This window comes from Phocoena sinus, chromosome 9 (genome assembly GCF_008692025.1).
Source record: "Phocoena sinus isolate mPhoSin1 chromosome 9, mPhoSin1.pri, whole genome shotgun sequence".
In the NCBI taxonomy this organism is placed as follows: Eukaryota; Metazoa; Chordata; class Mammalia; order Artiodactyla; family Phocoenidae; genus Phocoena; species Phocoena sinus.
This window is the reverse complement of record NC_045771.1, coordinates 6,574,688-6,594,133: the sequence shown is the minus strand read 5'-3', so window position 1 is coordinate 6,594,133 and position 19,446 is coordinate 6,574,688. Positions and strand designations below refer to the sequence as shown.

General features: G+C 61.8%; 3 protein-coding genes across 8 annotated transcripts; 2 read left to right on the top strand and 1 right to left on the bottom strand.

Moving 5' to 3' along the window:
* The first annotated feature begins 1,201 nt into the window (after nucleotides 1–1,201).
* LRRC61 (leucine rich repeat containing 61) lies at nucleotides 1,202–15,571 on the top strand. Of its 5 annotated transcripts, none has more exons than XM_032642761.1 (5): nucleotides 1,202–1,351; nucleotides 3,363–3,436; nucleotides 3,540–3,694; nucleotides 4,154–4,253; nucleotides 14,078–15,571. In XM_032642761.1, exon 5 carries the CDS (start codon nucleotides 14,239–14,241, stop codon nucleotides 15,013–15,015), a length of 777 nt encoding a protein of 258 aa, XP_032498652.1. In that variant the 5' UTR covers nucleotides 1,202–1,351; nucleotides 3,363–3,436; nucleotides 3,540–3,694; nucleotides 4,154–4,253; nucleotides 14,078–14,238; the 3' UTR covers nucleotides 15,016–15,571. The 5 variants fall into 5 exon arrangements, with proteins under 5 accessions (XP_032498652.1, XP_032498651.1, XP_032498654.1 ...); XM_032642764.1 differs by lacking the exon at nucleotides 3,540–3,694 and adding an exon at nucleotides 3,736–3,907 and having other exon boundaries at nucleotides 1,241–1,351; nucleotides 3,221–3,436; XM_032642760.1 differs by lacking the exon at nucleotides 3,363–3,436 and having other exon boundaries at nucleotides 1,206–1,351.
* On the top strand, nucleotides 3,677–15,571 carry ZBED6CL (ZBED6 C-terminal like). The gene is given in 8 exon segments (XM_032642758.1): nucleotides 3,677–3,694; nucleotides 4,154–4,253; nucleotides 6,137–8,577; nucleotides 8,580–8,702; nucleotides 8,705–8,850; nucleotides 8,853–8,979; nucleotides 8,982–9,245; nucleotides 14,078–15,571. Coding segments are annotated over 6 exon segments (975 nt in total). The 5' UTR covers nucleotides 3,677–3,694; nucleotides 4,154–4,253; nucleotides 6,137–8,342; the 3' UTR covers nucleotides 14,158–15,571.
* Nucleotides 14,729–19,080, bottom strand: RARRES2 (retinoic acid receptor responder 2). 2 transcript variants are annotated; one of them, XM_032642765.1, is made up of 6 exons: nucleotides 18,950–19,080; nucleotides 17,806–18,003; nucleotides 17,501–17,605; nucleotides 16,461–16,556; nucleotides 16,155–16,290; nucleotides 14,729–15,957 (listed from the first exon to the last, which is right to left on the bottom strand). In XM_032642765.1, exons 2-5 carry the CDS (start codon nucleotides 17,977–17,979, stop codon nucleotides 16,165–16,167), a joined length of 501 nt encoding a protein of 166 aa, XP_032498656.1. In that variant the 5' UTR covers nucleotides 17,980–18,003; nucleotides 18,950–19,080; the 3' UTR covers nucleotides 14,729–15,957; nucleotides 16,155–16,164. The 2 variants fall into 2 exon arrangements, with proteins under 2 accessions (XP_032498656.1, XP_032498657.1); XM_032642766.1 differs by lacking the exon at nucleotides 18,950–19,080 and having other exon boundaries at nucleotides 15,838–15,957; nucleotides 17,806–18,412.
* Between the last annotated feature and the right edge of the window lie 366 nt (nucleotides 19,081–19,446).

Sequence of the window (19,446 nt, the reverse complement as noted above, 5' to 3'; positions counted from 1 at the left end):
ATCAAGTCATCCTTGGTTCTAGAGTGCCTCTGGGTTAACACTGCAAAGGGACCAGCTGATCCCATTTTATACAGACCCTCATGCGACAGTACAACTGTGAAATCATCTGTGGCTCCCTCCATCTCTTACTTTAACTCTCCGTGTGACTGAGTCTCGTTTCCTCATCTGTATAATGGAGAAACCAATACCTCCATCTCTGAGGCATGGAGAGAATCAAATAAGATTAAAAATAACTTTGATAAAGGGCAAAGATATATACTCTCATTGCAGGGGTCCTAGTTTTAGCTCAAGCTGGAGGACTGCACCAGCCTGGAGTTGATGGGCCCAGAGCGGGGGCGCTGGAAGGAGATGGAAAGAATTGAGATCAGCCCTGGGAAGGTGAGCAGGGAGGACTGCCCAAGGCCCGGTGGTGGCCAAGCCTAGGCCCTTGGATTTGTCTGACTCTGGCGGTGGAAAGAAGCTCAAGATAGCCTATGAAACAAGAGTTGGGTACTTTGGTGTCCAGGTGGGACCAGGTGAGGAGAGGCATTCTCCGCTCGGCCCAGGAAACGCGGCCTTTTTGGCCCCGGGATAATTCAGTTGGGGGGGGGTGGCAGAGCACCTCAGTGGCGGCGCGCACGGACGACCCGTGGGTTGTCTGCGAGGCCTCCGCGGTGTCACCGGGAATTTGCCCCAGGAGATACCCTGGGTGGGTGTCATGAAATGCTGGGTGAGCCCTCAAGGCGGGAAGAGACTCCGACACACGGATCATTAGCATTACCGTGGTCCCTTCCGTCCGCACGTGCGCACAAACCCCGGGCTGCGCTCGGGCGGTCGGGCGACTGCTGCGGCGCAGAGCCGAGGATGGAAGGGGCCTTACGAATCCGCCAGTGGAGGAGGAAGACCAGGCCACCGTCGGCCCGGAGCGCCTGCGAGTGCTTCCTCCCAGGTCACACAGCTAAACTAGCACTATTAAACACAAACAAAGAAACAAAGCCTCCCCCCCACCCCCCCAAAAAAACACCCCCAGCACTGTTAAACGTGTACAAACGAGGCCCGGTCAGGTGAGAAAAGCGCGCGACTTTCGGCGGAGGAGGCGGTGTAACACCACTGCTTCCGGCCGCTGCGCCTGCGCCTGCGCGCTGGGAAACAGCGCCTGCGCCTGCGCACTAGGAAACTGCGCCTGCGCACTGGGAAGCTGCGCCTGCGCACTGCGCACTGCGCCTGCGCACTCGGTGCTGGCTGCCTGCCGGAGGAACGTACCGACGGCTGGAGAGGGGTGGGCGCGGAGGACCTGCTGACTGGCGCTCCCGGAGGTCGCCCCGGAACCTGGACAGCCCACCAAGCTCTGCAGGGCCCTTGGCGCCTCAAGGTAGGTCCCGCTGCGGTGCGGGGGTGGGAGCGAGCGGGGCGGCGGATGGCTTGTGCTTACTACCCGCCGCGGGGGCGCGGTCGGCCGCCGTGGGAGCTGCGCCGGCTTCACAGCTTCGCCAGCCCCACTAGCCAGCCAGACTTTTGGCCGTAGGTAAGCCGGGGAGGGGGCGTTGTGGTCACAGACGTAGACTTGGGGGCGAGGCGGCTTTCCCTGACCTGACCTGCCCATCGGGCGGCCCAGGTGTCCCCCTTCCAGCTTCCCTCCCCTTCCCAGTGCCCCGCACCTGAAACACCCGGTGAGGCCAGAACTGGACAGCGGCTCGTATCCATCACTCACTCCGTGCCAAGAAGTGTCTTTAAACACTGCTGCTGTATGCGTACATTAACTCCGTTAATCTTTCACAAGCCAGCGAGGTGGATGCTTTTATCCCTGTTGTATAGGCTCGGAAACCGAGGCACGTAGCAGACGAACACGGCTGGTGGGTAGCAGCCAGAATTTAAACCCCCATAGACCGGCTTTGGACTTCATGCTCTCAATCCATTGTGGAGAGCAGCCTCGCAGAAAAGAGCAAAGGGTTCTGCTGGTGTGTAGTTTAAAACATCTCATTTTATGTCACTTTTGCATATTGTGAAATCTAATGAAGCTTGGTTATTTAAAATCTCTCCCTTAGGGTTTAAAAGTAGCCAAATTTGCATGTGGGACAAAACCCCAAAGTGTGTAGTGGTTTGCACTACTCTTTTTCTTCCACACATTCCTCTGGTCCCATGCTTTTCTTCGTCTTCCATCTCCTCATAGGTGAGCGGGTGGGGAAATGAGAAGCCGAGGACTTGTAGGCTAACCAAGTGCTTTGAAGTCTCCTGGGGTCTGGTGGATAGACAGGTACCACCTCCCCGCCCCCCCGCCCCAGTGCAGGGGCTGAGAGAAGAGGGGGCTGGTGGGACTGGGCAGAGTGAAAACTCGGAGAAAGGTCTGGCATAGGTATCGAATGCCCAGGGTGGACTGAGCTCTGCATGAGGCCCTAGGGTGAGGCAGGCCCAGGAGAAACAGAAAAGTGACCACTGTGCTTCTGGGCATGCGTGTGGGGAAAGGCCTGGTGAGTGCAGTGAGGAGGAAATCTCTAATCCATGGAGCCAGCACACGTGTAAGTGCTGAGGCACGTCCTGTCTCAGGCTCAGCCAGCAGGTTGCTAACCCCTCGGGAATCTATAGGCTCTTGGACATACTGCCTTGGGCCCTCCCCCTGCCCACACTCAAGGACCTGCCAGCCACCATAGCCGTCCTTCTTTGCTGTGTCAGGAAAAATAAAAAACTTCTGTTTCATGTGCAAGGATAAACCCACCCACCTGTGCCTTGAGTCCCTCTCCCTCAGGAACTCCTGCCAGCAATCCTCCCTTTCTTCCCACTGTACCTTTTCTCTCTTTTGAGACAGAGCCAAGCCTTTTCCCTCCCACCCCAAAGCGTGACCCTTTGACATTGCAAGTGTCTGCATTCCCTGCTTCTCATTGCATAGCCCCGGGGCTCCACTTGCTTCATCTGCTGAAGGGACCCTGTCTGTCTTTTCTGGAAAGTCTTCCCTTGGCTTCCCTAACATTACTTACGTTTTTCTGTGTCTCTGTCCTCTGCCTGTCAGGCATCTTTGGAGTCTGCTCATCCTCTACCCTGCCCGCAGTGTCAGTGTTGCCTGGGCAACCACCCTTCACTCTTCTCCCACCGGTGTTTCCCCTCAGTTTTTATGGAGACTTTTACACGGATCTGTATCTTTAGCTCAGACTTCTATCCCCTGACCCTGTATCTGTCACATCTACTCCTGAAGATTTGTTCCAGAAGAACCTCAAAATCACTATATCAGTAACTGAACTGTATTTAGCAGGGACTGGGGTGTCCCTCTGTATCCCCTCCTCCTCCACACCGCAGCCCAAGGATCATCTGCATGGCTCTCCAGACTGTCCCTTCTGCTCCAGTCCCACCTCTATTACCTGCTCCTGCCCTCCTCCCCGCCTGCTTCCCAGGGCTGCACCTGCCGCCTGCCTTGTGTGGTCCCACCCGATGCGGCCCTGGAGTCTCCACCTTGTCGCTGTATCAGGTGCGTGTATCAGCTCTTATGAGAAGTGTCACAAACAACTTCTTACTAATAATCAAAGTCCTGGAGTCTGTGGGTGATTTTCTTTTTAAATTTTACATTTTAGACTCGTGTAGACTCCAGGCTGGCTCTCCACAGCATCCACCCTGCTGTCATCCTGGTGTGCTTCAGTGAAGAGCAAGCGGTGCCAGTCATTGCCCAAGATCCCAGACCTGCCCCGGGGACTGTCAGGGGATGAGGTTCCTCAAGCAGTAGCCTGGGGTAAGCGACCCTGCCACGGCAGAATCTAAACTGTGTCATAGACTCGATTTGCCTCTCGGTCAGCCCGTGGCCTGGCTCCACAGCACTTACCCTGCTTGCCTTGCCCTGGTGCCAGTAGCCGTTTCCGAGTTGTCTTCTCGTCCTGAGCCCCACGTGCCAGCCGGGCAGTGACTGTCCTGTGTTTGTATGTTCAGGGCACGGTGCTGGCTCCTGGTAGGTATTTGACGAAGTATTGTTAAATGGTCGAGTGGCTCAAGGGTACCTGCGGAGTACAGGTGGACTGGTGGGACAAGGCTGGCCGTTGGTGCCCTGGGTTCAATTAGTGCGTCCTCAGGCGAAGGCCTTGGGGTGTAGCCCAGGCTGCAGCCTAACTCACAGGTTTTTTTTTTTTCTCTGCCCTCATCAGTGAGAGCAGGTGGGACATAGGCCTGCTTTCAGTACCGTGTTCTGTGTTCTCAGGAGCAGTGAAGCCTATGGACTGCTCTGGTCCTCCGCTCTGCCACCAGGCATCACGTTGCTGCTCTGGGTTTCTGTTTCTTCGATCAAAATAAGAGCGAAGGTTAGTCCCCTCTGGCTCTGACATCTAGAGCCCTTGCCCTGGACCACGATGGTGTCTTGTACTTCATTTACACCTTGATCCAGCCCCTCCACCGCGTCACCTCCCGTGAGCTTCAGACCCCTGGTTTGGTGGTGGCTGACTGGGTCATCGAGTGATGGGCTTGGGTGGTTGCCTCTCGGTTCTTCCAAGGCCCCTGTGGCTGGAAGGGGCTCCTCGGTATCGCGTCGTCCACCCTGGTTCACAGCTGAGTCTCGCTTGAGCTGCCCAGCGGGCTCGTCCCCAGTAAAGGCCATCCTGCCATCCCTGGTGATCCTTCTGAATGTTTGACATCACTCGGTGTCAGAATGTTCTGGTGTAAACCTCCCCATTTAAGCCGCATCTCGCTCTGGTCTGAAGAGATGCACACTCTCGGCTGTTTGGGGCAGGATCTACACCGTCTCACTCTGAATCTTCTCCTTCCCAAGGAGACACAGCCTAGCTCACTGGGCTTTTCCTTCCCTCTCATTTTCTTTTCTTCTTTCCGCATGTTTCTTCTCTGACTTCTTCATGTGTCTTTTCTTTTGAGAGCCCTGGATTTGGCCTCACCTGCAGGACAATGAACGGGGTGGGGAAAGGAGTCGAGGACTGTGCTGAGGTTTGCGGTCTGAGCATCTGGGTGAGCAGGAGTCCTGTTTCCTGAGCTCGAGTAGACTGTAGGCCGCGCAGGTGAGGGGAAGCCTGCGAGGGAGTCGTGAGCCGAGAGGGGCTGGCGCTGCTCAGCCGGTGAAGGTGGCCCTGGTCAGGGAGAGGGTGTGGGAGGAGAGACGAGGCCTGGAGACGAGGAAGCCCAGGAAACACCATTAAGGGGCGGGCAGAGGAAGAGGGACTAGAACAGAGACTGAAAAGGAGTCGCAGGTGACAGGAAAGCTGAGGAGATGTGCTGTCCCATAGCTGCGGGTAGCAGCATTCCAGGTGGGGGGCGTGGGCAGGTGCTGTAGTGCGGAGAAGCGCACTAGGCGGGGCACCGGGGGTCCCTGGGTCCTCAGCGGGGGCACTTCAGGGAGCAGCAGGGGCCGGAGCCGGAGAGGAGTGGGCTTCGAGGGGAGGGGGCGCTGGGGGCCTGCGTCACTGGCATCAGGAGCTGCCCCATACCGCGTGCTCTGACAGAGGCTCGGGAAGCCTCGGGCCGCGTTGCTCCCCGCTACCGAGCGACGTTGCCTGTTTATGAGGCCCTGCGGGTGCCAGGCATGGCCCCGGTGCCCAGGACGCAGAGACTGGCCTCCACACCCCCGTGGCCTGTGCTGACAGCGCCAGCGTCCGCAGCTCCTCCCGGGAAGCCTGCCTGACGTCTTGGTGAGGTCCCTCCCGCCGCAGTCCCCCAGCCCTGCGGCGCCACTGCAGCGCCTCTGCACGCCCTGCACCTCGGCTCTTGTCTTCCCTGCCGTGTGTGTGGGGGCATTTTACTCTCATCTGCCCCCCGCCAGCCTGGGGGCCACGTGCACACAGGGGCCTGGCCTACCTTATACTGTATCCATCACACAGGAAGACTGCCAATGCCTTCTAGGCTCTGGATAAACATTGAAGGAAAAAAGAGATGTGAGTTAACGTGGCAAAGAACATGGACACAGAAACCACTCCTGTGCAGAGGGCTGGGGGCTCCGGTCGAGGGCTGCTCCGTTGGGTCTGGAGGAGTGAATGTCAGGCTTCACCCAGGAGGTGGCATCTGGAGAGTTTTGTCCTGGGATTGATTTCATATGGTTACTACCCCTTACATCCTCTGCTCTCTTCTCTCCCCTCCGGCCTCACTGTCCCGTCAGTGGGCCCCGAAGTGAGTAGGCAGCTGGCTGAGAGCCATTCTCTTCATCTTGCCTTAGATCTTGCCTTGTCTTGTGTCACCTTGCCAGAGAACAGCCTGAGCCTGTTTTCTCATTGCCCCAAGCTCCCAGGCACGTCAGAAGTCGGAAAAGTCAAAAAGCCCCACAGGAAACACACTCAGGATCCATGGGGCAGGAGTCCCCTGTGTGTGCTGACTCCTCCATGATCAGAGCCAAGACCCCACCTGCCACGCTGGCTTCTCCTGGCTCCATGTTCAACACCGGAGCTCTCAACACCCCTTCTGAACTTGGCCGGGGCGCCAGGGAGCATCTGCCAGAGGCTGAGGTCAGACTGGAGTTTGTGTGCGAAGGGGAGGAGGCCACAGTGGCCCCGGCAAAGTCAGGAGCCCCGGCTCCCAAAGGAGGATTGGGAGGGACCTATCCCCGCGGGGGAAGAGACCAGCCCGCTCCTCGGCAGCAGCGTACGGGCCCCGGCACCTGACCAGGTTTTCCTGGAGGAGCAGGAGGAAGGCCTCCTGGGGCTGCGTGTCCGCAGTGAGAAGAGAGCAGCCTGCCCTGGAGAGGCCTGGTCTTGGCCTGGCTGCCCCCTGTGCAGATGGCCACCCCGCTGCTGGGCAGGATAAGCCAGAGGGAGACTCCGGACCCTGTGGCCTCCAGTCCGTGCTGGGGCAGGAGCCCCCGGTGCAGCCTGAGAAGAAGGTGTCCAAGTGGAAGGCGAGAGGAGGGGGAGCTGGCAGGAAGGAAGTCGAGGGACCCAGTGCTCAGCTGCAGTCCGGTCCCCTCTGACTTCCTGCTGCTCCAGGCGGCCAGCCCGGACAGGCTGGAGGCGGGCCAGCCTGGCGAGGATGAAGCGGCGAGGCCAGCCGACATCCTCATAGCCCACCTGGCCGGAGAGGCGCGTCACCTCAAGATGTGGAAGAAGAGGCGCTTGCTTCCTGGGGAGGACTGCGCAGGCTGAGGCCAAGGGCTGGGCCCCCGGGCACTCCCCGGGCCCCCTGGACACCCTGGGTCAGAGACCGTGCCTGACGTGAGACGCTTCTTTACCATCAACTGCAGGAGTGTCTGCCGTGTCACGTGCGCCGTGTGCCTCCGAGCTCAGACAGGGCAGAGTTAAGGGGCGGCTGCAGCCTGCAGCTCTGCTCTGTCGCTTGGCAGCTAAGCGCGGGCGGGAGGTGGGGAGGAAGCCAGCTGCAGCCGGCCCTGGGGGGGAGCGGGGAGGGGGGCCCGAAAAGAAGCAGAAGGACCTGCCCACGGGGGCCACCAGCCGTGCCCCGAGGAGCTGCATTCACCGCGCTGCCGCTGGGTTCCTCACCTCTGGAAGATGGTGACGGACGGGCGGGCCCGAGCAGCTGGTACAGGCTCGGCCTCCCCCGCCTACTCCCACCGACGGCAGCTGGGGAGGACTGAGGTGACATGTGTGCCCCCAGCCAGCTCCGAGCACGGGCCTGGAGCCAGAGCGCTGCTGAGTTGCCCCGCAGCCCGGCGCTGCCCCTCTCCTTTGTCTTGGCCCCGCTCTTCAGGAGGTTTAGGGCCCAGGTGGACCATCGCTACCGCCTGCCGTCTCCAGCCTTCTTCTCCCGTGAAGCCCTGCCCCTGCTGCACGGGGCGATGGGCAAGCAGGTGCGTCAGGGGATGCAGTGGGCCGAGGGCGGCCGCGTCCACCTCACTGTTTCCGTGGCAGCCCGGGTCGCGGACGTGGACCACGCGGCTGTCACCGCCCACTGTGGGGTGACGCAGCTGCGTGGCCGGCAGGTGGCGTCAGGCAGCCCGAGGAGGCAGGCCATGCCTGGGTCCGACGCCTGCCCCTGGACAGGGCTGCGGAGACGGGCCGCGGGAGCTGTAGGGGCTGCTCAGCCTCTGTGGCTTGGCCACAGCGCTGCGCCTGGGCTTCCTGGTGTCGGGCGGCTGCCCGAGTCTGGAGCAGGCCGTGAGGACGGGGGGCTACACCCACACCCCCCGCTTCGCCCACTGCCTCGACTCCCTGGTGGGAAACTTCTGTGTCACCAACATAGTGTTCAGATCATGCTAGGCACGGCTGGGGCCAGCTGCAGCCACTTCCAAGGCTCTGCGGAAGCCCGGCGGCTCCTCCCAGCTGCAGCGGCAGTGCGGCCTCCTGGCCCACCAGCCCTTCTTGGGGCTCTCGCATCCCTGGGTGTCCGCCTACCACTTGCTGGAGTGGCTGGAGAAACGGCAGCTGGGGAAGGCAGGGGCAGCCCTGTCGGCCGTGTTGCGGAGCCTGACGGACAGTCTGGTCAAGCTCCCGCAGCCCTTCTGGATGGTGGTCCGGGAGGCGAGCTCCGCGCAGGCCGCCTTGAGCTTGGTGCTGCCCCAGCTGCGCTACCTGCGCGTCTTCCTGGCGCAGGTTCGCGGGCGCTTTGAGGAGCGGAGCACCGGGGAGATGGGCGCGGCCGTGCCGCTGGCCGAGGGCCTGGCCCTGCAGCTCTCCACAGACCACCAGCTCCCTGAGCTCTTCCACCGTGAGGAGTTGGTGCTGGCGACCCTGCTGGACCCCGCTTCAAGGGCAGGATAGAGGCTGCCCTCCCCGAGGGGGCCGACATCAACCATTGGAAGCAAGTTCTCGCGTACGAGGTGAAGGAGCTCGTGGCGTCTGAGTACTGCTGCCGCCCTCCCCTTCCCTGCAGGGCCCCACTGCTGTGCGTGTGGACACCCCTGAGCCGCGCAGGAGCCCTGGGGCCGAAGGGAAGGGCCGGGAAGCGCCCGAGCAGAGAAGTGGGACCTCTGGGTCCTTGCTGCTGGGCCAGAGGGAGAGGAGCCTCCGGAGCAGGTGGAGAGCGGGGGGCTGCTGGTCTCGGAGAGGAGCAGCGCTTCCCTCTCCACGGAGAGCCACCTGGTCAGCATCATCCGCAAGAAGTACCTGCGTGAGAACGAGACAGTGGGTGCCCAGGAGGACCCCCTGCTTACTGGCAGAAGCGGTGGGACGTCCGGCCAGACCTGGCGAGACTGGCCGCCATGTATCTATCCTGCGCCCTGACGGGCGCCTTCTCTGCAAGTGTCTTTGCGTCCCTGGGCGGCCCCACCATTGTGGAGCATGACTCCCCTCTCCCAGGGGAGACGGCTGAGCGTCTTCTCTTCTTGAAGACCAACCTGGAGCATCTCCCGAGCTACACCCGCGCCCCTTATCTTCCCCAGCAGGGACCTGGCCGAGGCGCGCAGGCCGGTGAGTCTGACCGCAGGGTCTGATGCCCTGAGAAGCTGCCTGTGGGAAGTCTGCGTAGATGACGGGAGGGGGCACAGTGTCACGTCCTAGGACATTAGACGGGGACAGCCAGGCTCCAAAACTTGTTTGAAAAGAATGAGGACAGTTTCTCAGTTCTTGACAGATTGTCATTTTCGTTTTCGCGGAGATGTCATCTTCCATCTGCCCACTGCTGGAGTCACTGCCGGCAGTACGTGGGCGGGAGGGCGGGCTCTGGTCATCGGTGACTGAGTTGTACCGAACAGCGTATGGATCGCGGTGCTCCTTGAAAGTGTCGCTGGGCGAGGGGCCCTACACGCGGCTTGTCCGTGTGTGTCAGGGTGGCAGGCCCTCAAGGTCTGTGTTCTCAGAGAGCAACCAGGCACTGTGCGGGATATCCTCAGCCACCTAGGGCCTGGGTAAGCCGTGGACACTCTTCCTGGAAAGGAAAGAAACCCTAATATGGTAGAGTAGCCACTTTAAGAGGGAGGTGCCCACATGCACACTGGTCTTCTTAGGGTCTGTACTTGGCCGTGGATCCCGGGGTTCCCAAGAGCCCTGGTGGAGGGCACCGCCCAGCTCCTGCGGGCGTGTGATCGAGGAGAGCCGGGACGCCCCGTCATCACATGGCCGTTGTCGCCTGTAGTTTGTTTCCAGACTACTGGAAGCCTTGGGGTTTCTTCTTTCTACAGTGAAAGCAGTCTGAGGAAGCAAGAAAGGGCACGTATCCCAGTGACTGACCGGCCTGAGTTCCTTTAGGGTCGAGCGCAGGACCTGAGGGCATGGGGCCCAGGCCCTGGTGGGATCAATGGGAAAAGAAGGAAGGGTGAGGCCGGGGCTCGTCACACCCAGAAGACACAAGTCCAGCTCCGCTGAGGCGCCGGGCCGCTGGGAGAGGGACTTTGAGAGGGAAGGGGGGGTGTAGAGGCACCAAGGCCTAACTTGCACTTTGGCCCTGGCTGTGCGGTTGAGCCCGGGAGCCTGTCCCCTCGCTTCCCCTGTGTCACTGACTAATTCACGGTAGGACGTTCGGAAGTTACTGAGAACGTAAGGAAGCAGGAACCATTCACCGTAGTCCTTTCACTCAGCCTCTATGGAAACCGACGTATTTCCTTTCCTCCCTTGAGGTCGCGTCCTCTGTATTTTCACTTTAACAGCGTAAATGGCGTTTTCTTGAATAAGGCTTTACACGGATGGCGTCCAGTGGTCGGAGCACCACGAGAGGAAGTGAAGTCTCACCTCCACACCGCTCGGGTCGTGTCTTCTTCCCCAGCTGCTGCAGGGCATGTCTGCACAGGCTCCCTGTGAGGAGAGGCCAGCGTGCCTGGGGGAGAGGCTGGGACTAGGGCTGCGCTCCCTGAACGTCTGGACTCTGCATCCAGTGCATTTGGGTGGTGAGATCAGGGCCCGGCCCTGGACCTCTCGCTGCCTCCCTGCCTCCCTTCCTTAAATTGCACGTGGGTCTCAGACTTCAACGAGAATCACCTGAGCACATCTTAAAACTGAGACGTCCTGTCCCTCCCTCGCAGGTTCGGGTGTAGTAGGCCAGGTGGGGGCAGGGATGTCATGTGCCCTAACTAAAGCAGTCCAGGGGGCCGTGTATTGGTCAGTGCTGCCACCCCTCGAGCTCCTCCTGGGAGACGCACTGTCCCCTTGCTGTGTGGCTTCCCCTCAGCGGCTCTCCTTGTTCTCGGAGAGGGGAGGCCTGGACCGGCGAGGCACCAGGGTGGGGGGCTGTGAGGAAGACGAGGGCAGTGAAAGGGAGGAGATGAGAAGCTTGACGGTCCCGAGCTTGGGGGCTTGGGCTCTGGAGAAGTGGTTCTCAACCGGGGGCAGTTTTGTCCCCCAGGGATCATTGCGCAACGCCTAGAGATGTTTTGGTTGTCACAGCTTGTGGGGGCATTGCCACTGTCCTCTCGTGGGTGGAAGACAGGGACGCACAGAGGAGCCTCCGCAGCAGAGACTTACCCTGGCCCCAGATGGCGGCAGTGCCGGGTCCGAGAACCCTGCGCCAGGTTGTGGTCGGGAGGGAATGGGGCGGAGGAAGGGGCCCCAGTTCCCCGAAGCGGCCAGGTGACTGTCCACCTGAGGCTGCTCCGAGTTGAACCATTTCTTCCCTAGACTTGGCGACTCACGGCATCCTCTTCTGGCCCATTCCCTACATAGGTAAACTGAGACTCAGAACTGCTGGCTCTGAACAAGGGAAGATGGGCCTCCCCCCGGAGATCCAGAGTTACCTGTTTCAGTCATAGCCTTGTCCGTGTGACCGAGTCCTTTTCACAGACACAGGTTGGGCCAGTGCCTCTGTTCGCTCATTTCCGTAAGAGGACCAGGGTGATTCTGGTTTTTTAGAGGAACGGTGACGCTGTTGCCTGTGGACGAGCCATTCTCGCATTGCGCGGAGCCTGCTGTCCGCTGCTGGCCTCTGCGTTGGCTGGGTTTGCACAGGCGTGTGGGCCCCAGCCTGGTTGAAGTGTGCAGATTTGGGGTAAAGCGGGGCACAGGAGCGGAGCAGAGGTCATGGACGCGCTGGAGAATCGGGGTTTGACTGCAGTGCTGTTCATCTAACTGCAGACAAGGGCGTGGGACCCAGGGCCGAGGGCACAGAGCCAAGTGCTGGCGGGGCACGTGTCTCCTGCCAGATGGGACCTTGGGGGCACAGGAGGCCTGATGTCCAGTCCCAGTGCCATCTTCCCGCTCCCCTGTCCTCTTCCGCAGAACGTGGGCACGCACGCACCATTCTCTGCCCGCCCCCTTGTTCTTTCTCTCCCTTTGCGCACCACCTCCATCCCCATCGCTGGCGGGGTTCCTCAGGGCACCGCTTCCCCCCCAGCCCGTCGCCCCGGCGGCGGCGGGGCATTTGGACACGGGGCTGGTGGCTCTTCCCTGGAGGCCTGGCGTGTTGTCCTCCCCACCCCCGGCTGCTCATCGGTGCCCTCCATTCAGCCTCGAGGATGTGGGTGTTTGCCCGACTTCAGCCCCTGGCTGTACACCAGGGCTCCCTGACCGCTTTCACCCCCAACGTAGTGGCTGGGAGGATGTGCGCACCCCTGGAGAGAGGCCCGCAGATACTTGAAGAGGTGGTGTCCCCCCGAGGCTGGCCCGTTGTGCCTCGCTCTCACAGACGGTGCCTGGACCCCGTCATCCTGGACTCGCCGCTGCCTCCTGAGGCCGATGCCACAGGACACCCCAAGTGCAAGACGGGAGCCCGGCCTCCAGTCACATGGCCAGGTTCCGGGCACACGTTCTCCTCCCTCCTCGCCCTCGGGCGGGGTCCTCGTCTCTGGCTATCTGGCTACTGCTTTTATGGCCCATCTCTGGTGCCCGGTGCCCTGTGGGCCAGAGCAGGTTTAACCAACGTGGAGGTGACTGCATCGCTCACTGCTTACAAACCCAGCAGATGCTTCCCCGGAGTGACCAGGTTTCTTAGCGGGTGCCTCCATGCCTTTTGGACAGAAACGTTGGTAGAAGTGAAGAAGGAGCTGGGCTGCCGAAGACTGGAGGGGGGCTGGGGAAAGATGTAGGGCCCCCTTGTCAGAGACGGGGTGGGGGTCAGATGTGTTAGCAGCCTCACCAGCATCCTGGGGCGTGTGGGAGGAGCTCTGGGTCTGATTTCCTTGGAGGGGGCCTGAGGAGTGACGTTGCTATGGAAACGCAGCCTCGGGGCCTGGCGGAGGCTCTGGAGCCCCAGGTTTTGTAAACAGCAGGAGTGAATGGCTCCTTGTTTCTCTGCAGGCCTCACCCAGCCTGGCCTGGTCCCGGCCAGAGCCTGTGGGGTTGGGGAGCTGCCACTTGGGGCAGAGGTCTGCTTGCTTTCCTCTCTTAGACCCTGAGCCTTCTGTGCTTGCTGGGCATCGCCGGAGTCCCTCCCGCTGGCCTCCTGCCTCGCGCTCTTGTCTTGCACTGACACCTGGGTTTCTGCCTCCCCACGGCCACTGGCGACTAGAAAGTCCCCTCCCTCCCCTTTTCTGGATCCAACATAGGTGCCACCCTGCCCCTCCCTCCAGGATGGCTTCCTTGACTGCCCGGCCTCCCCTCCCGAACCCCCCTTTGCCCGTGTTTGCAGCTGGAGCCATGCTATCTGGCTGGCAGCAATGGGCACTGTTCTGTTGGCGCCACAGTGAAGAGCTGGCCTTGACAGGCAGGTTCGGGGAGCAAAGGTGAGGGGCCTGGCAGTGCTGCCACTTACTCCCTGTGCCTCCGCTGTCCCTTCCCTCCCTCGACCTCAGTTTCCTCATCAAGGACTGAAGGCTGAGCCCTCAGGCCCCACAGCTGCCACCAGAGGTCACAAGTTGGCCCATGGAACGTGGAAACCGCTTTGAATTCATTGCTGATTTTTTAAAAAATTGTCAAGGAGGCCCAGGTGCTCTCATTTGTGTTTGCCAATGCATGGCTCTCCCAGGAAGGAAACGAGATTGGCGATGATGGTGACCTGTTATCTCTTCAAAAATAAGTGTAAATGGTTAAAAGGAAACACCTCAGAGTTAATTAATACAGGTAATCGTGAGCAGTTACGAGAAAGGAAAGTAACGAGATTGTGTTGCCGGAGCAGATCTGGGAGACGGGAAGAATTGGTGAAGGTGGGCCTGAATCCCATCCAGCATGGCCATAACCGCCAGGGCCGGGTCAGGACCCCCGTAGGCAAGGGCCTGTGCCTGGCCCACCTCCCTCGGAGGGGCTCTTGACCCACCTGCGCCCTGGACTCCCGTCCTCGGGTCCCGCCGGGCCGTCTAGGTCTCTGGCCCTGGCGGTGGGGGCTGGGCGGTCACTGAGGCGCTCAGAGGCCCGCTTACTCTTTGACTGTTTCTCCTCAGGGACCTGCTGGCCCTTGAGCGGGGGTGTCGGAGACAGGCGTCCAGCCCAGGCCGAGTGGACGGGGCGTCCTTTGGGGTGAGCAGCCTGCTGACCGCCAGTGGCACCTGTGTCACCGTGACGGAGCTGCCGGGGCCCTGGCCACCTGGACCCACTTCGTCTCATGGAGCCTTGGGGTGAGAAGTCGGGAGAGGCCGACGGGGTGCGCGTCACCCCTCAGCTGCTCAAGGCGCGCTCAGGTGAGTTCGCCCTGGAGTCCATCCTGCTGCTGAAGCTGCAGGGCCTGGGGCTGGTGGACCTGGGCTGCCTGGGGGAGTGCTTGGGCCTCGAGTGGCTGGACCTTTCGGGCAACGCGCTCACCCAGCTGGGCCCGCTGGCCTCCCTGCGCCAGCTGGCCGTGCTCAACGTGGCCAACAACCGGCTGACGGGGCTGGAGCCCCTGGCTGCCTGTGAGAACCTGCAGAGTCTCAACGCCGCGGGCAACCTGCTGGCTGGCCCCGGGCAGCTGCAGTGTCTGGCGGCGCTGCCCGGCCTGGAGCGCCTGCGGCTCCGCGACCCCTCGGCCCGGCTCAGCAACCCGCTGTGCGCCAGCCCCTCCTACTGGGCCTCGGTCCGAGAGCTGCTGCCCGGCCTGAAGGTCATCGACGGTGAGCGCGTGAGCGGGCGCGGCAGTGACTTCTACCAGCTGTGCCGGGACCTGGACAGTTCCTTGCGCCCCGGCTCCAGCTCCGGCCCGCGAGCCGTGGAGGCCCAGCCCTGGGTGGAGCCCGGCTACTGGGAGTCTTGGCCCACGCGCAGCAGCTCCATCCTGGAGGAGGCCTGCCGCCAGTTCCAGGACACGCTGCAGGAGTGCCACGACCTGGACCGCCAGGCCAGGGACAGCCTGGCCCAGGCCGAGCAGGCGCTCAGCCCTGCCCGCGCCACCTCCTTTGTCTTTTGAATGCGCCCTGTGGCCGTGGCCCTTGGGGTTGGCACGCTGTGGCCTCCCTGCTTTTCTTCATGGTTTCATCATGCCGGCCACTGGTCCTGCACACGGGCGTCTTATGGGCCCCCTTGCCTAAGAGCAGCCCCCCTCCCTATCACACCTCCCTCAGGGAAAATTCCCCACCCATCCATCAGGGACACAGCTCCCTTGGACCCTCCTCAGGCAGCTGGCACCGTGTGAGGCTGTTCTGCACCTATGCTGTGCTCCTGGGAGGAGGCCTGGCCTCCTCGTGTCCATAGCTGCTGCCACTCCTGGCTGCCTGAGCCTGAGGCTTAGTGGAATAAAGCTGCTCGGTCCTAAGGCTAAAGGTGAGAGGCAGGGATGGCGAGCCTCCTGCCCAGCCCATCCTGGGAGAGGACGCGGCAGAGCTCGGGGCGTGGAAGCCGCATCTTCCAGGTTGGACTGTCCACGTGACCCTGTGCTGTGCCCCCCAGTCCCGGGTCTCCCTGAAGGCTCCACTGTCATGCCCACCCGTGCCAATCCCCATTAAATACTCGTGTTTTAATTTGCATCTCTGCCTGTCATTGCGTGTGGGCGTGCTTCGTTTTCCCCGGCGTGGGCCCCTGAAAACGAGCCTGGGTCCCCGCTGCCTCTGGCCTTTCCTGGGGAAGGAGGAGCACACAGCTTACTGGGTGTCCTTCTGATGGGAGGCATCGTGCTCGCCCTCGCCCTCACCCTCTCCGGGCTTTGCTTCCTCCCCGTGAGGCTGGAGCACTGGGGCCCTTTCCTCCTGCTGCTCTCAGGAGGGAGGGAGGGAATGCGAGGGGAGGAGAGAACGCAGCTCTAGAGCACTTTTATTAGGGACAATGGGACAGTCCTCCCTGGGCGCAGAGAAGGGAGGGCGGGCTTTCACTTGTTAACCTCCCTCACGCTGCTTCCAGGAAGCCGGGTGAAATTCTAGAGGGAAGGGAAGAGAAACTAAGACTGGGTATGTCGGGGGCTGTTTGGGCCCCGTCCCAGCTGTCTTCAGGCTCCCAGCCCCTCTCCTCCTGCCTCCCGCAGCCCAGCCGCAGCTCCAGCCTCCTCTCCATCCCTGCCCCACCTGGCTGTCCTCTGCCTCTTCCTTCCTCCCTCCTTCCTGGCAGGCCACCTACCAGTCAGGCCTCAGCTGGGGGGCAAGGCTTTGAAGAAGGCGAACTGCCCGGGGAAGTAGTGGCCGTGAGGGTCCTCGCCGGCGCGCTCCGCCCTCCTGCACTGGGCCTCCTGGCGCTCCTGCAGCTCCTGCAGCTCCTGCGGCAGCCGCACTGCTCAGGCTGTGCCCCCTCCACGCCCCCATCCCCCAGGCCCAGAGCCCTCCTCGCCCCTCCATGCAGGCTTCCGCCTCCGACCTCTCCCACAGGCCCAGTTTCTGTCCACCAGCTCCCTCCCCAACCTCTGCTCCCTCCTCCGAGTGCTCTTACCCGTTGAACCTGTGTTTCTATGGGGCAGTGGACCATCCGGCCCAGGACTTTATCTTCAGGGTCCAGCTTGATGCAGGCCAGGCATTTCCGCTTTCTCTGGCGAGGGGCGCATAGAGCCCAGAGAGGAAACGGGTGAGTGAGGGGAGGCCTGCGGCCCCGAGGGTGAGAGTGGGAGCTGGGGGGCAGTGTACAATGGGGGTTCCCCCGGCAGGCCAGGTGGTTCCAGGCTCAGCCCACTCTCAGACCGGGAAATTTCGGAAGTCAGACCATCCTGCAGTTTTCTATGAACCCTGAGTGAGTGTGTGCAGGTGGGACTCCTTGTCCAGGTGGGTTCTCCCCACCTGACTTCCACCTGAGCTGCTCTGCTGTCATCTGTTATATTTATTTGTATTTTCTTGTAAGATTTGAGCACAATGGTCCTGGTATAAAAGTCTAGAAAACCACTAGTATAATCCAGTCCCTCCCTTAACAGATGGAGGAAACTGAGGCCTTCAAAGAACCTGGGAAGTAACAGGGCTGGTGGTTGGCAGAGCTGAGACTGGACACCAGATGGTTGCGTTCCCGGCCCCAGGATCGCCCCCATGGCAGTGACTTTGCCCCCAAGGTGGCTGATGACAATCAAGCCCTGTTAGGAATCAGCCGGGGCTGGGCCATCTCCACTTGAAAACACACAGGAAATGGGGCATTCACCAGGCCTAAGGTGGGGACCACCCGAAGCCCATACCATGGCCTTCTTCCACCGGTGACACGAAGCCTGAGAGAGGAACTTGGATGGCATGGAAGGTGGACCCACTCTGAAGAGCACGCGTCCTCGGGGGCAGCCCAGCCGCCGCCCGCCGTCCCCCCTCCTGCCCGTCCAGGCCCCCAGCCCACCTGCAACCATCACAACCACCAGCCGAGACAGGCAAGTCAGCTGCCAGGGAGGCTGCTCCGCCCTGGGGTCTCCAACCTGAGGCTTCTCGCTGGATCTCCTACTGAACCCCAGTCGCACACCCCCGCGCTGAGCGCATGCCCTGTCACACGCACGTGCCTTCACTCACCCCGCTGGGCTTGACCTTGCACTCAGCTTTCTTCCAGTCCTTCTTCCGGCAGTTCGTCTGCTGGAGCTTAAACTCCAGCCTCACAAAGGTCCCGGCCGGGAAGGGCTACCCACAGACAGAGGAAGGCCAGCAGTCAGCCGAGCAGGCAGCGCCCTTCCTGGACGTGACCTGTCCCTCCTCCCTCCCCCCCACCGTGAGACAGCACGTCCCTGGAGATGGCTGGGCTGGCTGGCCCTTCTCTGGAGAGCTGGGCGCCTCTGGGAACGTGCCGACCATCCCCCTCCCCTCCCTGGGGTGCCGCTCACCGTGTCCATGGCACTGTCCACACTGGTCTCCCGGAAGGCCCACTGCACGGGCGGGTGCTTGTGGAACTCCTCCAGGGCCACCTGCAGGCCCCGGTGCTGGGCCGCCGTGAGCTCATCCCTGCCCAAGCCCATCACGCCCGGCCACAGGGCCAGTGGGAGCAGCAGCTGCCACATGGCTTCCCTTTAGTCACCCTGACCCTGCGAAGGGTATGTGTGGATCCTCAGCTCATGTGCTAGCCCGCGGAGCCACCAACTCCCGGGCCCTGTGGCTTGGGGACCACATCTGGTAGAGCTCTGGGCAGAGGTGCAGGGACAGGGAGTGGCGCTTTGCAGAGATTCCCCTGGTATTCCCCTGGCCCTTCCCCTCCCCTCCCCTGCCCCCACTGTTCCCAGGTCCAGCTCAGGGTGGCTTTGGCCCTGTCCTGGGTAGGTGCTGAGTTGGCTGTGGTCCTCAGGCCAGCCTTGGGGGCAGCACTGTTGCCCCCTCCAGCCCTCCCCCGCTTTTCTGGCCCATCTTCTCTCCCATTCTCTCTGACCCCAGTCCCCAGACTGCTGGCTCTGTGGGGTCCCGGGCCCTGACCCTCAGCATGCGCCCCCCCCCCCCCCCCGACTGGAGGTGGGGAGGGGCAGGCCCAGAATGGAGGCCAGCTGGAGGCTGAATATTTTGGGGAGGACGTAAACACGAGGGAGGGGCCCAGAGCGGGTGGGAAGTGGGAGGATGCTTAACCCTCCCTGTGCTGAAATGGCCCGGTGCCCTTGGCCCTCCGAGCCCCCCACCCCAGAAATGGCGGGCCTCTCCTCGGCCCCACCAGGGCTTTCTTTCCAGAGCAGACCCTTCCTCCCTAGCTGTTTTTTCTGGAGCTTTCGCCACCAGCCCTCTCCCAGCCCTCTGATCCCGCCCCCCCCCAATCCATGACTGGGGTCTCCTGAGGGCTGGACCCTCCCCAGGAACTCTGCCTGTACAGTCTTCTTGGGACCAGAAAGCCACAGATGTGGAAACTGAGACCCCCGCAGTGAAAAGCTACCAGGGTCTTGCCTTGAAGAGAGGGCTCACAGACAAGTTGCCCAATCTTGCCCTTTGGAGCTGCGCCCTTTGCCCGCCCCATCCTCCCGTCCAGCTGTCCTGCCATTCTTCCCCCCTCACCTCCTTTCTTGCGCCTTGGGGTCTCTCCTATGCTTCCCCTCCCGAGGCCACGGCCGAGGCCTACTCCTGGCCAGGCTGTCAGCCTCTTCCCGGCACCCCCTCCGGCGTCTCTCGGGTCGGCCCCCATCTCCTCCCCTCCCACCTCCTGGGCCCCTCCAGCTCCCAGCAGCCGAGGCTCCTCCCCCCGCCCCCCCCTGCTAGGACCGCCCGCCCTCCCGGGACTTCCCTCCCCATCCCACCCTCCCCTCCCCTCTCCTCCCGCTGCCCCCGCAGAGGAGCCCCAGCTGTTGGCCTGCTCGGCTCTGCTCGGCTCTGCTCGGCTGGCCAGGCCTCTTCGCAGCGGGATGTGGGACTGCCCTGCCCCCCAGGTAGGGCTGCCCTTTCCTTAGGCCCTTCCCGGGCGACCAGTCCCTAGCGTCCCCGAGACACTGATTTCAGGAAATTCTTGCCAGAAACACAGACATCCTCAAAACCACATGAGACCTTGAGGAGTCATT